Consider the following 19,309-nt stretch of genomic DNA (forward strand, 5'->3'; position numbering starts at 1 on the left):
TTACTGCTTCTCTGCAATGTTATCTCGTCATTATTTTTTGTAGTTTTTAGATTTCCAAGAAATCATGTGCAAATTACTTGATCCTAATTTTATCATAGTGTTAAATATTATAGTGTTTGTAATAAAAGTACTGAAGAAAGAAAACGAAAATTGTTTCTCCTCTTGTGCGGATCCGTAGTTTATACAGAAAACATGGAAATAACGTGAAGCTTAAATGACTAGGCGATAAATAAAATATATTTAGTGTCGTAAAACCTAATGGCGCTATCAATTCAAGACGTGGTTGATTTATTTGATAAACACTTACATTTTACAGCGTCGTTATTTAGACTTCGCATCAGATGGCTAAATGTAGTAATCCGCTTCAGTCGGTTTTCCAATTACTGCGTAACTGAGAGCTAAGGCACCCATTACTCCTAATGACGCTGATGCCAGTAACAGGTGTTTAGAAAGCTCAATCATGTGAAGCGCGGGAATGCCACTTGACGATAGGAAATACTTCGCAGTCTTCATTAGAAACATTGATCCTCGCATTGCTAAATGGTTCGTGAAAGAACCTTAAGAATGTTAACTCTCTGAAGAAAATACTTGAAATGTAAATATGAAACCTTAAACGACCGTTATAGTTCCTACTGTAATAGAAGAGTCAAAGGAAAAAAAAGATAAACACACACATATGTATGTATACTCAGCTTGAGAGTACATAAAAATGTATTTGAATGTTGCATCTGAAATCTGACGTAAGTCCATGGTAAATAGGAGTAACTTAGCGTAATGAAGTGGGAAGACCTAGACGAACGTATCTTGATCAAATTAAGGACGTCCTGGTAAAGGGTCAGGTCAAAAGTACCCGAAACCGCCGAGCTTGCATGAAGAGAGTTATGAATGTGGATGAAGCGAAGGAAGTATGCAGAGATCATGGCAAGTGGAAAGAGGTAGTCTCTGCCTACCCCTCCGGGAAAGAGGCGTGATTTTATGTATGTATGTATGAAGAGTTCACTCAGCTTGTGTAGATTTACAAGCTGTTGCATAAAAATAAACAGATTATATACTATTAGATAGTTTTTGCACTTTCAATTACTTATTTGACATATAATAGATCTGAGCCTGGGTTAGATCTCTTTGCTGTTCTTCGAATATTTCTGTGGATTATATCTAATGTCCATCAGTCATCATCTGCATTGATTGTATAATAATGGTTGAATAAATTCTCATATCCTAGACGTTGCTGATCCCGACTCATGATCTCGGTGTGTTATAGAAAGTTATGATGAAATAAACATCCGAAAATAATGGCGCCGGCAGATTTACTCAGATCCCGCAGCCGGCCTCGGCGCACGTCACGATGCGTCAGATCACGTGATAAAGATCACTTGTACTATCTTGATCTTGGTTATGCCAAATGATTCGTGACCTGCAAGAGCTACAGTTTTTGGACATACCAAAAAAAAGTACCTAAGGTTTTGAAATAGTCTGTTGAAACTTTTGAAAGTCTTGTTAAATATTGCTCTCTGTCAAGACGTTCAATATATTATTCCAGCAAATTATAAATGAATAATGTGTTTGTCAGTATAAATACGAGGTTTGATTAAGACTTCTACAGCTTGTTTACTTTTAGATCAACCAAAGATAAACTCCAATGGAACACTCACTGGATTGCGGTCGATGAAATGGTAATAAATCTCAGTGGTTTCCTAGACGCTGCCAGACAAGTAATTTGCGTTAAACGTGTTTAGTACGGCGCAGCTCCTATTAGTATCCTATTGAGGAGAAAACTTCAATCCTATGTTTAGAATAAATTGGATTTTAGATTCATTATAGTTCCGTGTTCTACGCTTGCTTTCTAACGCACGCAACCCTTACAGAATTGATTAATTTACAAACTTTGGTTAACATGGTTAGAAGCCAAACGCTTGCAACTCAAACCATTCATTAATAGGAACGCAATCTGAATAAATCAATTTAAATTATTGTTAAGAAAGACATGTGCAGTTTTCTATTATGGCTCTAAATGAAGATATCTCGCGGTTGTTGAAGCTTTCAGCCGCAAGTCGGAAACGTCAATTTTTATCAGATCTGTTCCACAACAGTCTGACCAGACCAGATATTGAGGGCAACGCTAAATCACGATCTCCCGGTGGTTTATTGTATAGACTCTAGAAACACATTTTAATTATATTGTGTATTCTAATTAACAAGCTTATTACTTTACGAATTATTGAAAAAATTCATATCGTTACAACCTGGGAGCTTTGAGGCCGGGTTGAGAATACAATAGGAAATACGTTACGTTCAGATGGAAACATAATTACAATACTCCTCATCGATAAAGAACTTTTCAGTGGGACAATGACTAAGAAAAGTTAAGAATAATAATTCGTCTAGACAAAACATTAATTTGTACCGAGCACAGTAACAAAAAGCTATCTGTCTATTTGGGCATGTAATGAGTGCAATCGATCCACCGAGCCGATCAGTCGGCGGGACGGCGCAAAAACTACCGTAAGAAGAACCAGTCGATGAGTCACGGAACAGGTGGAGCCACATGGTAATGCGGGACACATAATGCGATCAGTTAAATGTTACGTGTTTTTGATCGGACGTAAACAAACGTGAGTAATCTCGGAAGAATTTCGGGTTTCGTCGTCGCCTACTCGTATTGCGCCCGTCTAACTTTGACAATATTAATTATTTTAACTGTTTTGTAATTTATATAAATCAAATTAATCAACTCCAACTTAATTCACCCGTATAATATATTTTGGTTTCTCTTTCTTTTTTCTTGATCTTCCAGTTCATACTCGTTTATCTAGGGACACACTACAAAACAAAACTCTGTAGTGCCACATTTTTCTACAACTACGAGTAAAAATTTTTAGTAGCCAAGATAGATAGGTGATGATGATCGGTTCTTAAGTAAATTCAAAAGCGAACCTATCTCAACTCCACCAAAGATTTTAGTGTAAGCGGCGCAAGAGTGCTGGCTGGCGCTTGGCGGCGCGCCAGCTCTATATTTACGTGCAGACGCATTCCGGCTGCGTTACCTATAAGAGGCATGGAAATGCAATTAAAAGATCTGCTCCGACTGTTGGTGGTCATATGGCTGGCTGGTTTAACAGATATGCGTTTTTTATTGCTATTATAGAGTCGTGATTACAGTTTTTAGGCGTATATTTGGGCTTAAGATTATTAAGATTTTCATTCGTTACATATTGGGAAATCCAAAATGAAATTATTCGCCTAATTGTGACTCCTGCGTATGGAATACGCATAGCTTACGATCCAATAGTTTTTGCGTCATTTTCCTCTCGAGTTCTACTTTCTCAGAAATTCCGAAGTAAGTTAAGGACATGTCTTGGGTTCTGATCAAGTTGGCTTACTTTGATGTTGTCTTTTTTTATTTCGTTTTCGTTGCCCAAAAAATTATTTAGTTAAAATACTACAGTTAGCATATCATCTTTGGGTGTCATTAAATATCTAGTAGAAATCTACAACAAGTTTTTTTATAAGTTTGACAATTTAGTTTGTACAAAATAAGTATCAATTACTAATATCTAATGACGTCGAATCTGCTGACGGCTTATCACTGCATTACATACAGTCTTTGGGAGGATTTTTTCAAATTTTGCAAAAATGCTAAACCCTTAGTAGATTGTTTGCAACAAAAGATAATTACGGCCATAAAGTAGGCTTCTGTTTGTTATAAATCGCACCGGACTTCCAGCAGCAGACCCCACTCATATCGATGATCATCTATTTGTACCATCGTAGCGTGCCATCGCCGCACGCGCATCGTAGGATCGACACACATCTACAGCTGAGAGCGGCATAGTAGCAGGAATTATCAGAAGTGCATACTTTATCGTCTTTATAGATTTCAACTTGCTGATGTAAATTTATATTTTCGGATTAAATGTATAACAACAACAATAAAATTGCTTGTCTTATGGCGATTTTTTCGACGATTCCTTATGCAATGGTTTCTGATTTGATCGGAGAGTGTGTGTATAACAACCCTTACCTAGCACGCGCTAGTATGCACCATATGTTCGCTGCACCGGAGCATTACCCCACGTGTTGCGTTACATCACGATCACAATGTTTCATCGAACCGTACTGAAAGTACGAGCTTCTCAGATCTCTTTGCAACCGATACTCGGAAGCGCAGGAAAGTTTGGTCTCATACGATGTGGCATCATTTTCTTTTCTTTGAACATACGGAAATAGAACCTATAAGTTGTGCTTTTTTTATTTATATTCTGGGTAAAGCTGATCCCACGCAGACTAAACTAGTGGACGACAACACTGCGCCCACAGGCAGCAATCATTTGACAAAAAGGGAGCGCTATATCATCTACTCGTATATTTTAGAAGATTGCTTGCAAGATAAAGACATTTTGGGACTTATAACTGAATTGAATAATCTTCTTTAAGTTACCAACCTATAATAGAAATATTATACATATAGACGACTCATGGAATGCAAAATAAGAAGCATAAATAAACCGGGAAAAAGGTCCCGGAGGAGTGGGCAGAGACCACATCTTTCCACTTGCCTTGATCCCTGCATACTTCTTTCCCTTCATTCACATTCATAACTCTCGCAAGCTCATCAGTTTCGGGTACTCTTCACCTGACCTTTTGCTAGAACGCCCCCGATTTGATGATTTGAATGAAAGCTCATATAATGCCCATTTATAAAAGCACTAAATCTATATAGTTTACTCCTTGCGGTGATAAACATTGCATTATATCAACTATCAAATGAAATCCGTCTAGAATTCTATATCAAAAATGTACCAACTGGTATTAGAAGGGTTTGTAAGAATTTGTAAGTGTGGGTGAGGTTACTGCCAATTAGCCATTGTTAGCACTGGTGAGTGGCGCTGATGGAATGCCCGTAAAGTAGGGCGCTGATTGAATTACTGCACAGGAGTCGCGACCCACGCTGCAGGATAATTACTGGGTCTACTACTGTTGCAATATGTAATGGTGATCTGGACATATCCTGTACAAAGTCATCACTGACAATCATCATGTGGGTATCTTTAGAAGATATAAAAGCAACTTACCGTTTGGTAATAAGATAAATTGCCATAAATTTGACAATCATTGAAATTCCATAAATAAAACCGGACAATAAAATGTCTCGAATTGACGATTGCAAGTTTACAGTGGATTGATAGGTGATATAGTTTCGTTCGTATCGTTTTGCAAAATCAAACTGGCCAAAGACTCTGAAGTAATCTGTATCAAAATGGTAGTCATTCCAAACTAAAGTATTTATGAATGGTGGGAAATTCGCACGAAGTCGTTTACCATGACTGGAGACATCAGTCATTGAATGTATGAAAGCTGATTCAATCCGTTCGAGGCGGATGAACTAATATGCGGAGTCTTTTACGATGCCATTCAATCTGTGGACCGTCTGTGCTGTATCGTCAACATCTCAGCCCGTATAATTCATGGGAACGCTGGCTTTGTGAGGTCTTAGCGTTCTTATTGTAAGAGGTCTTAAGGTTAACAGATATCTAATGTAATTTGTTTATTTATATTTCTTGGGTATACTTCAAAATAATCAAGATTTCAAGGACACCCGGTACCCTTACCTCACTTTATTCCAAACACGACTGATCCCTATCAGTCGTGTTTGGAATAAAGTGCATTGCGTTTTTGTCTGCATTCCGATTATTAGCAGTTTTCGTCTTATTTATTCCTAGCCGCTTGTGAATAAATCTAGTTTATATGTTGGACTTTTGGCTCCAGCTATCAGCGGAGTAACCCTACGCGTTCGTTTGCCGCGCAGTCAATTGACCTCGTCGCGGTTAATTCTAATTTATTATAATTGAATTTTATTGCTGTTGTTACGTACGACGGGTTGATCACAAATTTCATGGTGATTCATGTTTAGTTTTTGGGTGCTATTGTTAGATGTAAGTTATGTTACGCTCGTTACACTTTATCTAACCTTGATAATAAAAACTATTATAATGATTGCCATTGTTTTGATGCGTACGTAATAGTTTTGTTATTGAGATGGCAAAGTACGGCCGTGTTCACGGGAAATTTTTTCCACGACTGTTTTCAGATTACAGTAAATTTAATTGTTCTCGTACGTTCAATGTTATCAATTTTTCGGTTTTAATTCCTCTGTTACTAACACTATGGGCTATGCCTGCAATAAACGATTTTTATTTTTATTTTATTTATTTTTATTTTAATTCCAGGCAAGGTGGTGTGCGGCGCTTGCGGCGGCAAGTGCAGCGGCGAGGTGCTGCGCGTCTCCGACAAGTACTTCCACACGGCGTGCTTCACCTGCCGCACCTGCTCCGCCTCGCTGGCCCGCGGCGGCTTCTTCTGCAAGGACTCCCACTACTACTGCCCGCAGGTAATGTTCATCAAACTCTCGCAGACAACAAACTCAAAGATATAGGTTTTAATTCAATTCAAAATCTTCGTTGCATATCATAAAGTACATCAGTTAAATTACAGTGACTGCTCACGTAGTGATAAGCAGATGGTTATAAGTAGAAAGTAATATGGAACGGCGGCGGGCGGTTTATATCTGCTATAATTGCGTTTGTGTATATGATGTTTTTATAAAAGTTGTTCCATTTTTTTTTATTTACTGCTGAATAGACTTTCCTATCGTATTTTATATTGATTTAACTTATTCAGATAGGAAATACTAAATGGAAGTTATTAAATAACATAAAAAATCTTAATTATCCCATTATTCAATGAGCCAGATAATAACATGAACAGTATGAGGAAGGGCCGATGACACGGCGCGCCCACGCCGTCTCACGTTGCGCGCTCGTGTAAACAGATGGGTTTGCACTGGGTCACTGGGGCAACTTGTATATAAGGACCTCTAGGACCTGCCCGATGTTTGTTTTTTGTAAATAGTCGTGATTTTACTTTCCATGTCTTCTGAAATGTGATCAAATTCAAAACTTCTTGAGCTGGTAACTAATCGTTAAAATGTTTCATTTTGATCGTTAATATGAAAATTTTCGCTCCAGTATCGTTGAGTTAGTATCTCGTTACTCAATTTTCGAACTAACTTCGAGGCTAACTCAATCTGTGTAATTTGTCCCGTATAATATTTGTTTTCTTTTTGCCATGCACTTATTATGGCAAATTACTGACAATTGTTTTCGTTTCTTTTTCCCAGATAGATAATTAAGTTTTTTCATCTTAAGTTGTAGTTTCAATAACAGATGACGAAGACCAGCGCCCTCTCTTAATACTGACTGACGTTACGAATGTGATATGACAAACAGTAGCATGTGGATCACATTATGGTATTAATCCCACATCATAATTCTAATCAAATAAGAATAATTAAAAATAGCTAATTGCTGGTATATTTTCTGAAGGCGATGGCGTCATATTCAGATTGCGTCACGTGGATGCTCGAGAGGAATGTTGTGCGGTTTCGGCAATATCGGTAGGCAGGGCTGCCAGGCGTCCGGCTCAAGTCGGACATAGTAAGGCATCTAGCCTTAAAAAATCATTACGTCCCATGCAGAATGTAAAATTAAATCAAGAGAAAGACTAATAAAATTGAGATGCTTCTCGCAGGCGATGGGCAGCCTGTCACTGTTCGAATCTTAATTCTATGATTAAGCCTACACCTGAATTTGGCCTTACAGTTTTCTTAAAGACTGTAAGCTCTGTTTACCCCGTAAGGGATAAAGACGTGATTGTATACAATAATAAATGTTTACTGTGACTATAACCTGGCAACCCTATCGGTTAGTCTCCACCTACATTACGCAGGCTGGTTTCGACACCATGAAAACGAAAACATTGTTAGTGATTATTATTCAAATCGCACTCCGTCCATACAATTGGTTAGCACACTGTAAAATACTTTTACAGACTAATGAATGAATGATATGTTTCTTTGGATCCAAGCAATTACAATTTTATCAGAAGTACACTAAACTATTTTAATTGCAGGTTGTATTTAGCATATGATATAATTAATGTAGCACTTAATTATACAGTTGAATATGTACAAAGTGCAATAGTGATGTTTTTCTATTAAATACTATCAACAATAATAGAAAAATGTTGATAATATCTAATTATAAACAAAAATCACAGCCCAAACTGGGTTAGAGGTTAGACTATAAAAATTAAAAACATTTTTGAAAATGGACTTGTAGGTCCTTATGTGGTCTAGGAGTGCAATAAGAGATCATTTGTGTTTTGACGCGGGCGTACAGTAATAGTTGATATGATTCAATTTATATTAAAAGCTTTCACTAGGGAATATTCATGATCTGAGAAAAATTAATTGCCAATGAAGCCTGTTCAAATTAATGTAACGGTTTATTATGCATTACATTTGTTTAGGTATTTAATAAAATAAATCAATTGCAAGCGATTTTTAATTTGTTGTGAAGATAGTTTTATTGATGCAATTGTGGTTTCAAAAGAGATTGCGAGGAGAGCAGGGTCGGCGGGGACCGCGGCGCTTCCTCAATAAATCAATTGCCGAATGTTTCTCTGCGGGGAAATTGGTACAAGCGCCTGTTGAACTCCTCACTTAGTGTTGCTGCTAAGTGATCTATGATCGGAGTAGGGTTGGCTCCATTTAATCTTTCAATGTGTGGCGTATGAATATCGCCTTATTAAAGTTTTATCCTATTATATATCTCTTTGTTAATTGAGATAAATATCAATGCAGGTCTCTATCATCATCGCAATATATCTGTAACGTTTACTCAGTGTGGATTTCATTGATTAACCACACTCACTGTTCTAATCACAAAGCCCACTTTGGCAGCCCACTTTGACGGTTCCCAAACCGTGGAGATCAATGAGAAAATTTGTAATATTTTAACGTTTCTGTCGTTATTTTGATGTTGATAATGTTGTTGTCAGGATTACCAGCGCGCGTTCGGCACGCGGTGCGCGGCGTGCAACCAGTACGTCGAGGGCGAAGTGGTCTCAGCTCTCGGGAACACCTACCACCAGAAATGTTTCACGTGCGCGCGCTGCAAGTGAGTTCCTATTTATTTGTCACGTTGAAGATATTAATATGCTGCGAGAATTTAAAAATAAAGCTTAGCTGTGTATGGGTATAAAGCGCAATTTCAAAGCAAATTTGAAGACAAGACAATCGTGTTTCTCATCATTGCTTACGTGTTTCTCACCTGTTAATTAAATGTTAACTCTACGACACTATATTTTATAATAAATACCAACATCCAAGACCAGTAATCAATAGGCCAATCAGTTGAACAGACTACAATTTAGTGGACTCCTACTTCCACAATACGCCGGTGTATGTGTATAAATCTGCATTGTATAATTCCAGACGCGCGTTCCCCTCCGGCGAGAAGGTGACGTACACGGGCGCCGAGGTGGTGTGCAGCGCGTGCGTGGCGCGCGGCCCGCAGCGCGAGACGGTGCGCGCGCGCTCGCCGCTCGCCTCGCCCGCGCGCTCGCCGCTCGCCTCGCCCACGCCCGAGCCGCCCGCCACCCCCACCACGCTCAACGACGTCAGCGACTCGCTCAATCAGAATGGTGAGAATTAACTTTTGTCACACGAGGTTTAAAAAATCCTTTAGCATGACTATGACTTGATGTACATTCCTTAAGCACACAGCCAGTAAATCTTTGGCGAGCAGTCGGGTAACTAAAGAAAGGTCGAGAAGTGCCCAAAGACCCCAAAGTACTTGAAAGATTCTCCTGGCGTTAGTCCTGGTAGCGCGCGTCCTCATTTCTCTGTCACCATACTAGAATGGATAAGTTAACTAGTGTGCAGTCGTCTGAAGAGTAACATAACCATCTATTCATACAGGCTTAAATCACAGGTAGAATCCAAGTCTCTAAGCAAGCGAATATACGCAACTAAGAAAAGAGTCAATTAATTCGAAACTTTAAATCTTTCCCGTTTAAATTTTATCAGTATGGAATGATAAAAACTAAAATTTTGTTTCAGAATGTGCGGGTTGTGGTCAAGATCTGCCAATAGGTCAATCACTAATAGCTCTTGACAGGTAGGTTTCATTTACGGTGTTACTCTTTATTTCTTCGACAATGTTTTTTCTTATTGTATTTTGATTTTTTCATAAAAATTCCATTCGATTTCTTATATCGGCAATAAAACGTGCAAAGCAATTGTGGAAAGGCGGAAAAATGTGTCAGGTTCTGTCCAAGCATAAAGTTTTGTTGTAAGTTTATGGACTCTTTTGATTTTTGGCATTGTTCGGTTGCTATGGTTTTTTATCTTTGTTATTAGTTGGTAAGATGGAGGAATAAATTTTTCTTTTTTAGTTCGCCTAGGACACGGTATTTTTATTTAATTGGACCCTTATTGAACATGGTCCTTCGAGCCGGATTGCGGCCTAGTTCCGCAAGCGACATACGGAAGCATCTAATGGCGGATATTTCACTATTGCCTCATAGCATGAACCCAATGAAACAGATGTGTTTTATATCATCAAAGCGTGAAGGTATCAATACTTATCAACCGATAGAAAATGCAGTTTTATTTAATGTGGTGACAAATCTGTAAGTAATCTGTATCTTGAATCTTCTATAAAGGGGAAAATAATAGATACCTATAGAGATTGTCTAAAAGTGCACATATAAGATGAGTTCGTTGTTTAAGCTTCAGTATGATACTATTTCTAGTCTCTCTAAAGCAAGGCGTAATTTTAAAAAGACTCCCAAGGATAGACTTACCAGCTCTTATGTGGAGACGAGACTAGAGATTCTTGATACATTGTGGTCATCTTTTTATTCCACCCATAGAAGAATAATTGAAGAGTGTAAACCAAATGAGTTGGAAGAATCTGATTATCACACTCAAGATTTGTATTCGTCAACTGAAGATGTTTACATTGAATATAAATCGGATTTAAAAGAAATGCTGTGCACGTTGAAAAATAATTACGCAAGTATATCAGATAATGAGATGTCCGATGCCTCTCAACATGTTTCCAATATAAAGTTACCCAAAATTTCGTTACCAATTTTTAGCGGCCAGTATTCGGAATGGACTAGCTTTTATAACTTATTTGTTTCGCTAATTCACAACAATAAGACACTCGATGAAGTGCAGAAACTTCACTATCTTAAGAGCCACTTATCAGGTGAAGCAGAGCAGCTGCTACGGCATGTGCCTATTACCGGGGAAAATTATATGATATGTTGGAACAAATTAGAAAACAGATATAACAATAAAAAGTACTTGGCTAGTTGTATTTTGTCGCGATTTATGAGTCAAAAAAACATTACTGTTGAGTCATCGAGTGCCTTAAAAGAATTATTAGACACAAGTAATGAATGTCTTAATGCTTTGAAACAATTAGGTATTAATGTAAAAGAATGGGATATAATGGTAATATATATTTTAAGTTTAAAGTTAGATATAGAAACTAGAAAACAGTGGGAATTAGCTGTCAGTAGCTCATCTCAAGAATTGCCATCGTGGAATCTGTTTCAACAGTTTTTAGAGAACAGATTTCACGCATTCGAGTTTTTAAATAGTAAAAATAGTGTTAATAAGACATTCAGCCGTAACTCTTTTACCAATGTTAAAGCTCTTCATGTCACCACTACCTTAAGTTGTCCATATTGTACCGAAAACCATAAATTATATACATGCCAAAAGTTTTCGAGAGATGATGTCGATACACGTCGCAATTTTGTCCAAAACCAGGGTTTATGCTTTAACTGTTTAGGTCCACGCCATTCCGTAGTTTCATGTCGCATGTCAACTAGATGCCGAATATGTTCCAGGAAACATCATTCTCTACTTCATTCCAATTCAGCAGTCCCGTCGATTGATGACTCAAGCGATACAAATACCAATCAATCGGATGGGGCCGAAGCTGTGTCCTCAGTAGTCATACAAGGCGATTCCAATGATGTTGTAGTAGGCTGTTGCTCTAAAGCTCAATCTCAGGTATTGCTGGCAACTGCTTTAGTTAAAATTCAATCTCGAACAGGAGCAAACATTACTTTTAGGTCAATGTTAGACCAGGGTTCACAGGCTTCGTTTATAACAGAGTCTGCAGTTCAATTACTTGGACTGAAGAAAATTGCAAGCAAAAGTAATGTTTCGGTATTAGGAAGTGACAGGAGCCCTTCAGTGGTTTCTAAGTATATAGTTTTTATCCAATTGCAATCACTTCTTGATACCAATTTTGTTGTTCGAGTAAAAGCTCATGTGTTAGACAAACTGACCAACTGTCTTCCTAGTAAGAAAGTGGCAGTTCAATTGTGTCCAAAGTTTACACAATTGTCGTTGGCTGACCCTACCTTTGCTACTCCCAATAAAATTGATCTTTTGCTCAGTGCAAAGGTGTACAGTCAAATTATAAAGCAGGGCCTAGTTAAAGATTCTAACAGTTGCCTTATAGCGCAAAATACATCTCTGGGATGGATAATATCCGGAGAAACTGATGAAGGTGAAGATGTTGGGACGATTATTTGTAATACAAATGTGACTATGCATGTTCAGATAGAAGAAGATGATAAGCTTTTGAGGAAATTTTGGGAAATAGAAGCCGAACCTTCGTTAATTAAAGCAAAGAAACATTTAACGGAAGAGGAACAGCTATGTGAATCAATATATTCAAGCACGACTAAAAGGGATTCTTTTGGTCGTTATATAGTGAAGCTGCCATTCAAAGAATACAGTCCACAATGCTTAAATGGAAACTCAAAAGAAATAGCACTTAGAAGATTATATTCATTAGAACGTAAATTAGACAAGGAGAAAGATTTGAAAGAAAAATATGCAGAGGTATTTGCTGAATATCTCAGTCTAAATCATATGGAGATTATTCCACCTGAAGAACATAAAAGCTCCAAAGGTTTTTATTTACCACATTTTGCTGTGGTGCGCAACGATAGAAGTACAACAAAAGTACGTATTGTCTTTGACGCATCGTGCCCAGGATCCAACGGTGTTTCTTTAAATCAAGACTTATTGGTTGGTCCCACATTACAGGATGACTTGAGACATATTTTAATGAGATGGCGGGCACATCCTGTATGTATTTCTTCTGATATTGTGAAGATGTATCGTCAAGTTCGTGTATCTTCAGAAGATGTTGATTTTCAGCGTATTCTTTGGCGTGAAGATTCTGCTTCTGAGGTGCAACATTATCGACTTTTGACAGTTACATTTGGTACATCGTCAGCTCCATATTTAGCAATTCGCTCATTACGTCAAGTAGCTTATGACGAGGGTGTTCATTTCCCAATAGCTGCAAAAAAAGTGTTGTCAGACTTTTATGTTGATGATTTGATGTCAGGATGTGAAAATTTTATAGAAGGTCAACAGCTATATACTGAAATGAAACAATTGCTTAGAAAAGGAGGGTTTGAATTACAAAAGTGGACAAGCAATGATAAAAATCTAATGAAGTGGATAGAAAACGAAGAAAAACTTGGAGATAAAAGTATGAAAGAGCAAATAAAAGATAATAGAAACAGTGAAGACAATGATAATAGAATTGCAGAGCAAGAGTCTAAGACAGAGACACCAAAGTTTGTTGATAAATCTGATTCGATTACTAAAATATTGGGTCTTACGTGGGACAAATGTAACGATACATTTAAATATTTAGTGCAGTTGCCGACAATTGAAGAGCCAATCACGAAACGGAAAGTGATCTCAGATATATCACGTCTCTATGATCCATTAGGTTGGCTCGCTCCAATTGTAATAAAAGCTAAGATTTTTATTCAAAAACTATGGACATCAGGTTTGAAATGGGATGAAAAACTTACGCCTCAATTACTAACCGAATGGGTCGCATATAGAAACGAGCTTTTATTAATAAAAAGTTTCGAGATACCCCGATGGATGAACACTCGAAAGGATGATACTTCTGTTCAGCTTCATGGATTTTGCGATGCATCGAGTGAAGCATATGCCGCAGTTGTCTATATCCGTGTTATTGATAAATGTAGTAATATTAATGTAAACCTTGTTACTTCTAAAACAAAAGTAGCTCCTATCAAACAACTGTCAATACCCCGATTAGAACTTTGTGGGGCAACAATACTTTCTAAATTATTAATAGAGGTAGCTGATATTTTAGGTATTCCAAAGCAACACATTCATGCGTGGAGTGATTCTTCAGTTGTACTTGCATGGCTTAGCAGCCATCCAAGCCGGTGGAAAGTATTCGTCGCTAACCGTGTAGCAGAGATTTTAGGAAGTTTAGACAGATCTCAATGGTCTCATGTCCAATCAAAATATAATCCTGCGGATATTGCATCGCGTGGAATTATGCCGTCTGACATTTCAAAAATGAGACTGAATGAGACTGTGGAAGCAAGGACCAGATTTTTTGAGAAAGGTAGTCATAAATTACAATGGAGATGATATAACATATGATACAAATACAGAAGAAAAAAGTAATAAAATATGTCAAGTATTAACAAGTATAGATGATGATGTTATTATATGGGAAAGATTCTCATCATTAAGGAGACTTCTAAGAGTTATATCGTGGTGCAGGCGATTTATTTTGAAAAGCATTAATAAAACCAATGAAAGTCCTCAATGGCTAACTAATGTAGAATTACAACAAACATTACATATATACATAAAGCAATGCCAAGTTCGAAGTTTTTATGAAGATATTGAAAGTATAACTAAAGGAGGAACAGTTAAAACAAAAAGCAAACTTAAACCGTTAAATCCTTACCTTGACGATGATGGACTTTTACGTGTTGGTGGGCGGTTGGATAGAACAGCTACTTTCTTGAACGTAAATAAAAGACATCCAATCATTCTTCCGGCTAAAGCTCATTTAACAAACTTAATTATAAAGGATACGCACGAACGAACTATTCACGGGGGTATTCAAATTATGATCAATCATCTTAGAACAAAATACTGGGTTATTGACGCTAAAAACCAAGTAAAGCATTATATTCGCAATTGTGTTATTTGTATTCGATATGCAAGTCAACGTAGAGAGCAACTGATGGGACAATTGCCAACAGCCAGAGTTACACCAATGAGACCTTTCAAAAGAAGTGGCGTCGACTATGCTGGTCCTATTGCTATAAGAACGTCCAAAGGGCGTGGTCATCATGCATATAAAGGGTATATTTGTTTATTCATCTGCATGGTGACTAGAGCAATCCATCTAGAAGTAGTAAGTGACCTTACTGCTCAAGGATTCATTGCTGCCTTTAAAAGATTTGTAGCTAGAAGAGGACATTGCGCAGAGCTTTTTAGTGATAATGGTACAAATTTTGTGGGTGCAGAACGTGAATTGAAGTCCTTATTATTTGCAGAAAAGTCTAGATTACTGCCAGAAATAGCGAATTGGTTATCTACAAATGGTACTGAATGGCATTTTATCCCACCGCATTCCCCCAACTTTGGAGGACTATGGGAGGCTGGCGTAAAATCCACTAAATATCACCTTAGACGGATAATCGGAACTTCTACACTTACTTTTGAAGAAATGAGTACTCTCTTATCTCAAATTGAGGCTTGTCTTAATTCGCGTCCATTATCAAGCTTAAGCTCATCGGCTGATGATCCCGAGCCTTTAACACCAGGTCACTTCTTGATTGGGGAACCATTAGTACTTGTACCAGATGCAAACTATGAAACGTCAAACATGACTAGCTTGAAACGATGGCAGTTTATGCAACGTATGGTACAAGATTTTTGGCGAAGGTGGTCTCAGGAGTATCTTACACAATTTTTACATCGGTACAAATGGAGTTATCAAACGCCAGAACCAAATATTGGTGATATAGTACTAGTAAAGGAAGATGATCTTCCCCCTGCGAGATGGTTGTATGGAGTTATAACTCAAAAGCACCCTGGGTTGGATAAGATTACGCGTGTTGTTACTTTAAAATGTAAAGGGAATATAATTAAGAGACCCGTCTCAAAGTTGTGTATTTTACCTATAGCTAAATAGAAATTTGTGGTATTTTTTTTTATCATTTACACTGATACACATGCACTTCTATTAACCTTTTCTTATGAATTAGTAGGTTAGTTTCTTTTTGGTTATTTTTACTTTCGTTACATTTATGAAGATTTGATTTTAGTTAAGTAAAACATTAAGTTTAAAGATAGCATAGTGAATGTTTTTAACATCTCATTCATTGTTTTATGGACATAATGTCCATGGTGGGCGGAATGTCCAAGCATAAAGTTTTGTTGTAAGTTTATGGACTCTTTTGATTTTTGGCATTGTTCGGTTGCTATGGTTTTTTATCTTTGTTATTAGTTGGTAAGATGGAGGAATAAATTTTTCTTTTTTAGTTCGCCTAGGACACGGTATTTTTATTTAATTGGACCCTTATTGAACAGGTTCCATGTTTTTGTCGCGTAATAGTTGTCGCTATAAAAGTAACTTTTTTTACTTCAATGTCCGCCAGACAATGGCACAAGAGCTGTTTCGCTTGCGGCGTGTGCGGCTGCGTGCTGCAGGGCGAGTACATGAGCTACGGCGGCGTGCCGTACTGCGAGCGCGACTACCAGCGCCTCTACGGCGTGCGCTGCGCACACTGCGACCGCTTCGTGTCCGGCCGGGTGCTGCAGGTCAGTGATATACAGTACATGAGCTACGGCGGCGTGCCGTACTGCGAGCGCGACTACCAGCGCCTCTACGGCGTGCGCTGCGCACACTGCGACCGCTTCGTGTCCGGCCGGGTGCTGCAGGTCAGTGATATACAGTACATGAGCTACGGCGGCGTGCCGTACTGCGAGCGCGACTACCAGCGCCTCTACGGCGTGCGCTGCGCACACTGCGACCGCTTCGTGTCCGGCCGGGTGCTGCAGGTCAGTGATATACAGTACATGAGCTACGGCGGCGTGCCGTACTGCGAGCGCGACTACCAGCGCCTCTACGGCGTGCGCTGCGCACACTGCGACCGCTTCGTGTCCGGCCGGGTGCTGCAGGTCAGTGATATACAGTACATGAGCTACGGCGGCGTGCCGTACTGCGAGCGCGACTACCAGCGCCTCTACGGCGTGCGCTGCGCACACTGCGACCGCTTCGTGTCCGGCCGGGTGCTGCAGGTCAGTGATATACAGTACATGAGCTACGGCGGCGTGCCGTACTGCGAGCGCAACTACCAGCGCCTCTACGGCGTGCGCTGCGCACACTGCGACCGCTTCGTGTCCGGCCGGGTGCTGCAGGTCAGTGATATACAGTACATGAGCTACGGCGGCGTGCCGTACTGCGAGCGCGACTACCAGCGCCTCTACGGCGTGCGCTGCGCACACTGCGACCGCTTCGTGTCCGGCCGGGTGCTGCAGGTCAGTGATATACAGTACATGAGCTACGGCGGCGTGCCGTACTGCGAGCGCGACTACCAGCGCCTCTACGGCGTGCGCTGCGCACACTGCGACCGCTTCGTGTCCGGCCGGGTGCTGCAGGTCAGTGATATACAGTACATGAGCTACGGCGGCGTGCCGTACTGCGAGCGCGACTACCAGCGCCTCTACGGCGTGCGCTGCGCACACTGCGACCGCTTCGTGTCCGGCCGGGTGCTGCAGGTCAGTGATATACAGTACATGAGCTACGGCGGCGTGCCGTACTGCGAGCGCGACTACCAGCGCCTCTACGGCGTGCGCTGCGCACACTGCGACCGCTTCGTGTCCGGCCGGGTGCTGCAGGTCAGTGATATACAGTACATGAGCTACGGCGGCGTGCCGTACTGCGAGCGCGACTACCAGCGCCTCTACGGCGTGCGCTGCGCACACTGCGACCGCTTCGTGTCCGGCCGGGTGCTGCAGGTCAGTGATATACAGTACATGAGCTACGGCGGCGTGCCGTACTGCGAGCGCGACTACCAGCGCCTCTACGGCGTGCGCTGCGCACACTGCGACCGCTTCGTGTCCGGCCGGGTGCTGCAGGTCAGTGATATACAGTACATGAGCTACGGCGGCGTGCCGTACTGCGAGCGCGACTACCAGCGCCTCTACGGCGTGCGCTGCGCACACTGCGACCGCTTCGTGTCCGGCCGGGTGCTGCAGGTCAGTGATATACAGTACATGAGCTACGGCGGCGTGCCGTACTGCGAGCGCGACTACCAGCGCCTCTACGGCGTGCGCTGCGCACACTGCGACCGCTTCGTGTCCGGCCGGGTGCTGCAGGTCAGTGATATACAGTACATGAGCTACGGCGGCGTGCCGTACTGCGAGCGCGACTACCAGCGCCTCTACGGCGTGCGCTGCGCACACTGCGACCGCTTCGTGTCCGGCCGGGTGCTGCAGGTCAGTGATATACAGTACATGAGCTACGGCGGCGTGCCGTACTGCGAGCGCGACTACTTCATCCACATTTATGAATATTTCTTTAATCACGAACGGTGACAGGCTAAGTTTCTTTGAGGTTAACAGGAATAAAGATGAGACATTTTTTCTCACAACCTTCGTGAATGAGTGGCCAGAACTTCTCCGATTTGATCAAACATTATGTGATTTCGAATAACACCGTGTTTTGTTGCCAGGCGGGCGAGAACCACCACTACCACACGGCGTGCGCGCGCTGCATCAAGTGCGGGGACTCCTTCGGCGAGGGCGAGGACATGTACCTGCACGGTAACTATTATCTAGTCACGTCACGATATTGTATAGCTTGACCGGAAAAAATCATTTAAATATTGACATAACAATTATTATTAAAAAAACAGTATTAAGTTTTATGTTTCGTTTTTATTTCATTATAAAGAACAAGTCTGTTTATAATTAACAAAAGTGCACTAGTGTCAAATCACTTTACTATCACTCTGGCACGATTGAGCTAACTCGCTCTGAGGGCGTGGGATACTTCGTTGTGATGGATGGGAGACCCTCACCCAGCCGATGTGGTTGTGTCGGCAGGAGCGGCCATCTGGCACCCGCGCTGCGGCCCGCCGCCGCACGACCTGCGCAGCGCCGACCGCGCCTCCTCCGAGATGCAGGTACACGCGCACACACGCACACACCCGCACACACGCACACACGCACACGCACACATGCAAACACGCGATATTTTAAATTAAAAATCTATTCTAAAGTCATTAGAAAACTTTATACTCAGATACATGACATGCAATACACTTAATCTATAATGTACAGTGCATTTTGAGTGTAGATGTTGTTACCTCAGTGTCGTAATTCCAAACATAGAAGAGGGCTATTCTCGGATTTGATAATATGTCATGTGTAATCTTCTCTGTACTTATAAATGGAGAAATCTGAGAAATATGTGCCTTATCAACGTTCGTGAATAGACCAACTGCTTGATTCAATAAAAAGCACACACTGATTTTCCCTCTAGCATAATTCTCTGTCCCATTC

General features: G+C 40.5%; 1 protein-coding gene across 3 annotated transcripts in view; it reads left to right on the forward strand.

Annotated features, from left to right (window-relative positions):
- Positions 1 to 19,309, forward strand: part of LOC106141176 (actin-binding LIM protein 3) — a 64,882-nt gene that overhangs the window by 26,543 nt on the left and 19,030 nt on the right. For 2 of the 3 annotated variants that reach the window (XM_060951067.1, XM_060951066.1), the window contains exons 1-3: positions 17,178 to 18,241; positions 18,478 to 18,568; positions 18,851 to 18,930. In XM_060951067.1, coding sequence (XP_060807050.1) covers positions 17,180 to 18,241; positions 18,478 to 18,568; positions 18,851 to 18,930 — 1,233 coding nt within the window. In that variant the 5' untranslated portion in view covers positions 17,178 to 17,179. Of the gene's footprint in view, positions 1 to 6,227; positions 6,389 to 8,898; positions 9,018 to 9,334; positions 9,544 to 9,961; positions 10,020 to 16,398; positions 16,562 to 17,177; positions 18,242 to 18,477; positions 18,569 to 18,850; positions 18,931 to 19,309 lie in introns of those variants that run through there. The other variant, XM_060951068.1, reaches the window with a different exon arrangement.

Source organism: Amyelois transitella, chromosome 23, assembly GCF_032362555.1.
Source record: "Amyelois transitella isolate CPQ chromosome 23, ilAmyTran1.1, whole genome shotgun sequence".
NCBI classification, from domain to species: Eukaryota; Metazoa; Arthropoda; class Insecta; order Lepidoptera; family Pyralidae; genus Amyelois; species Amyelois transitella.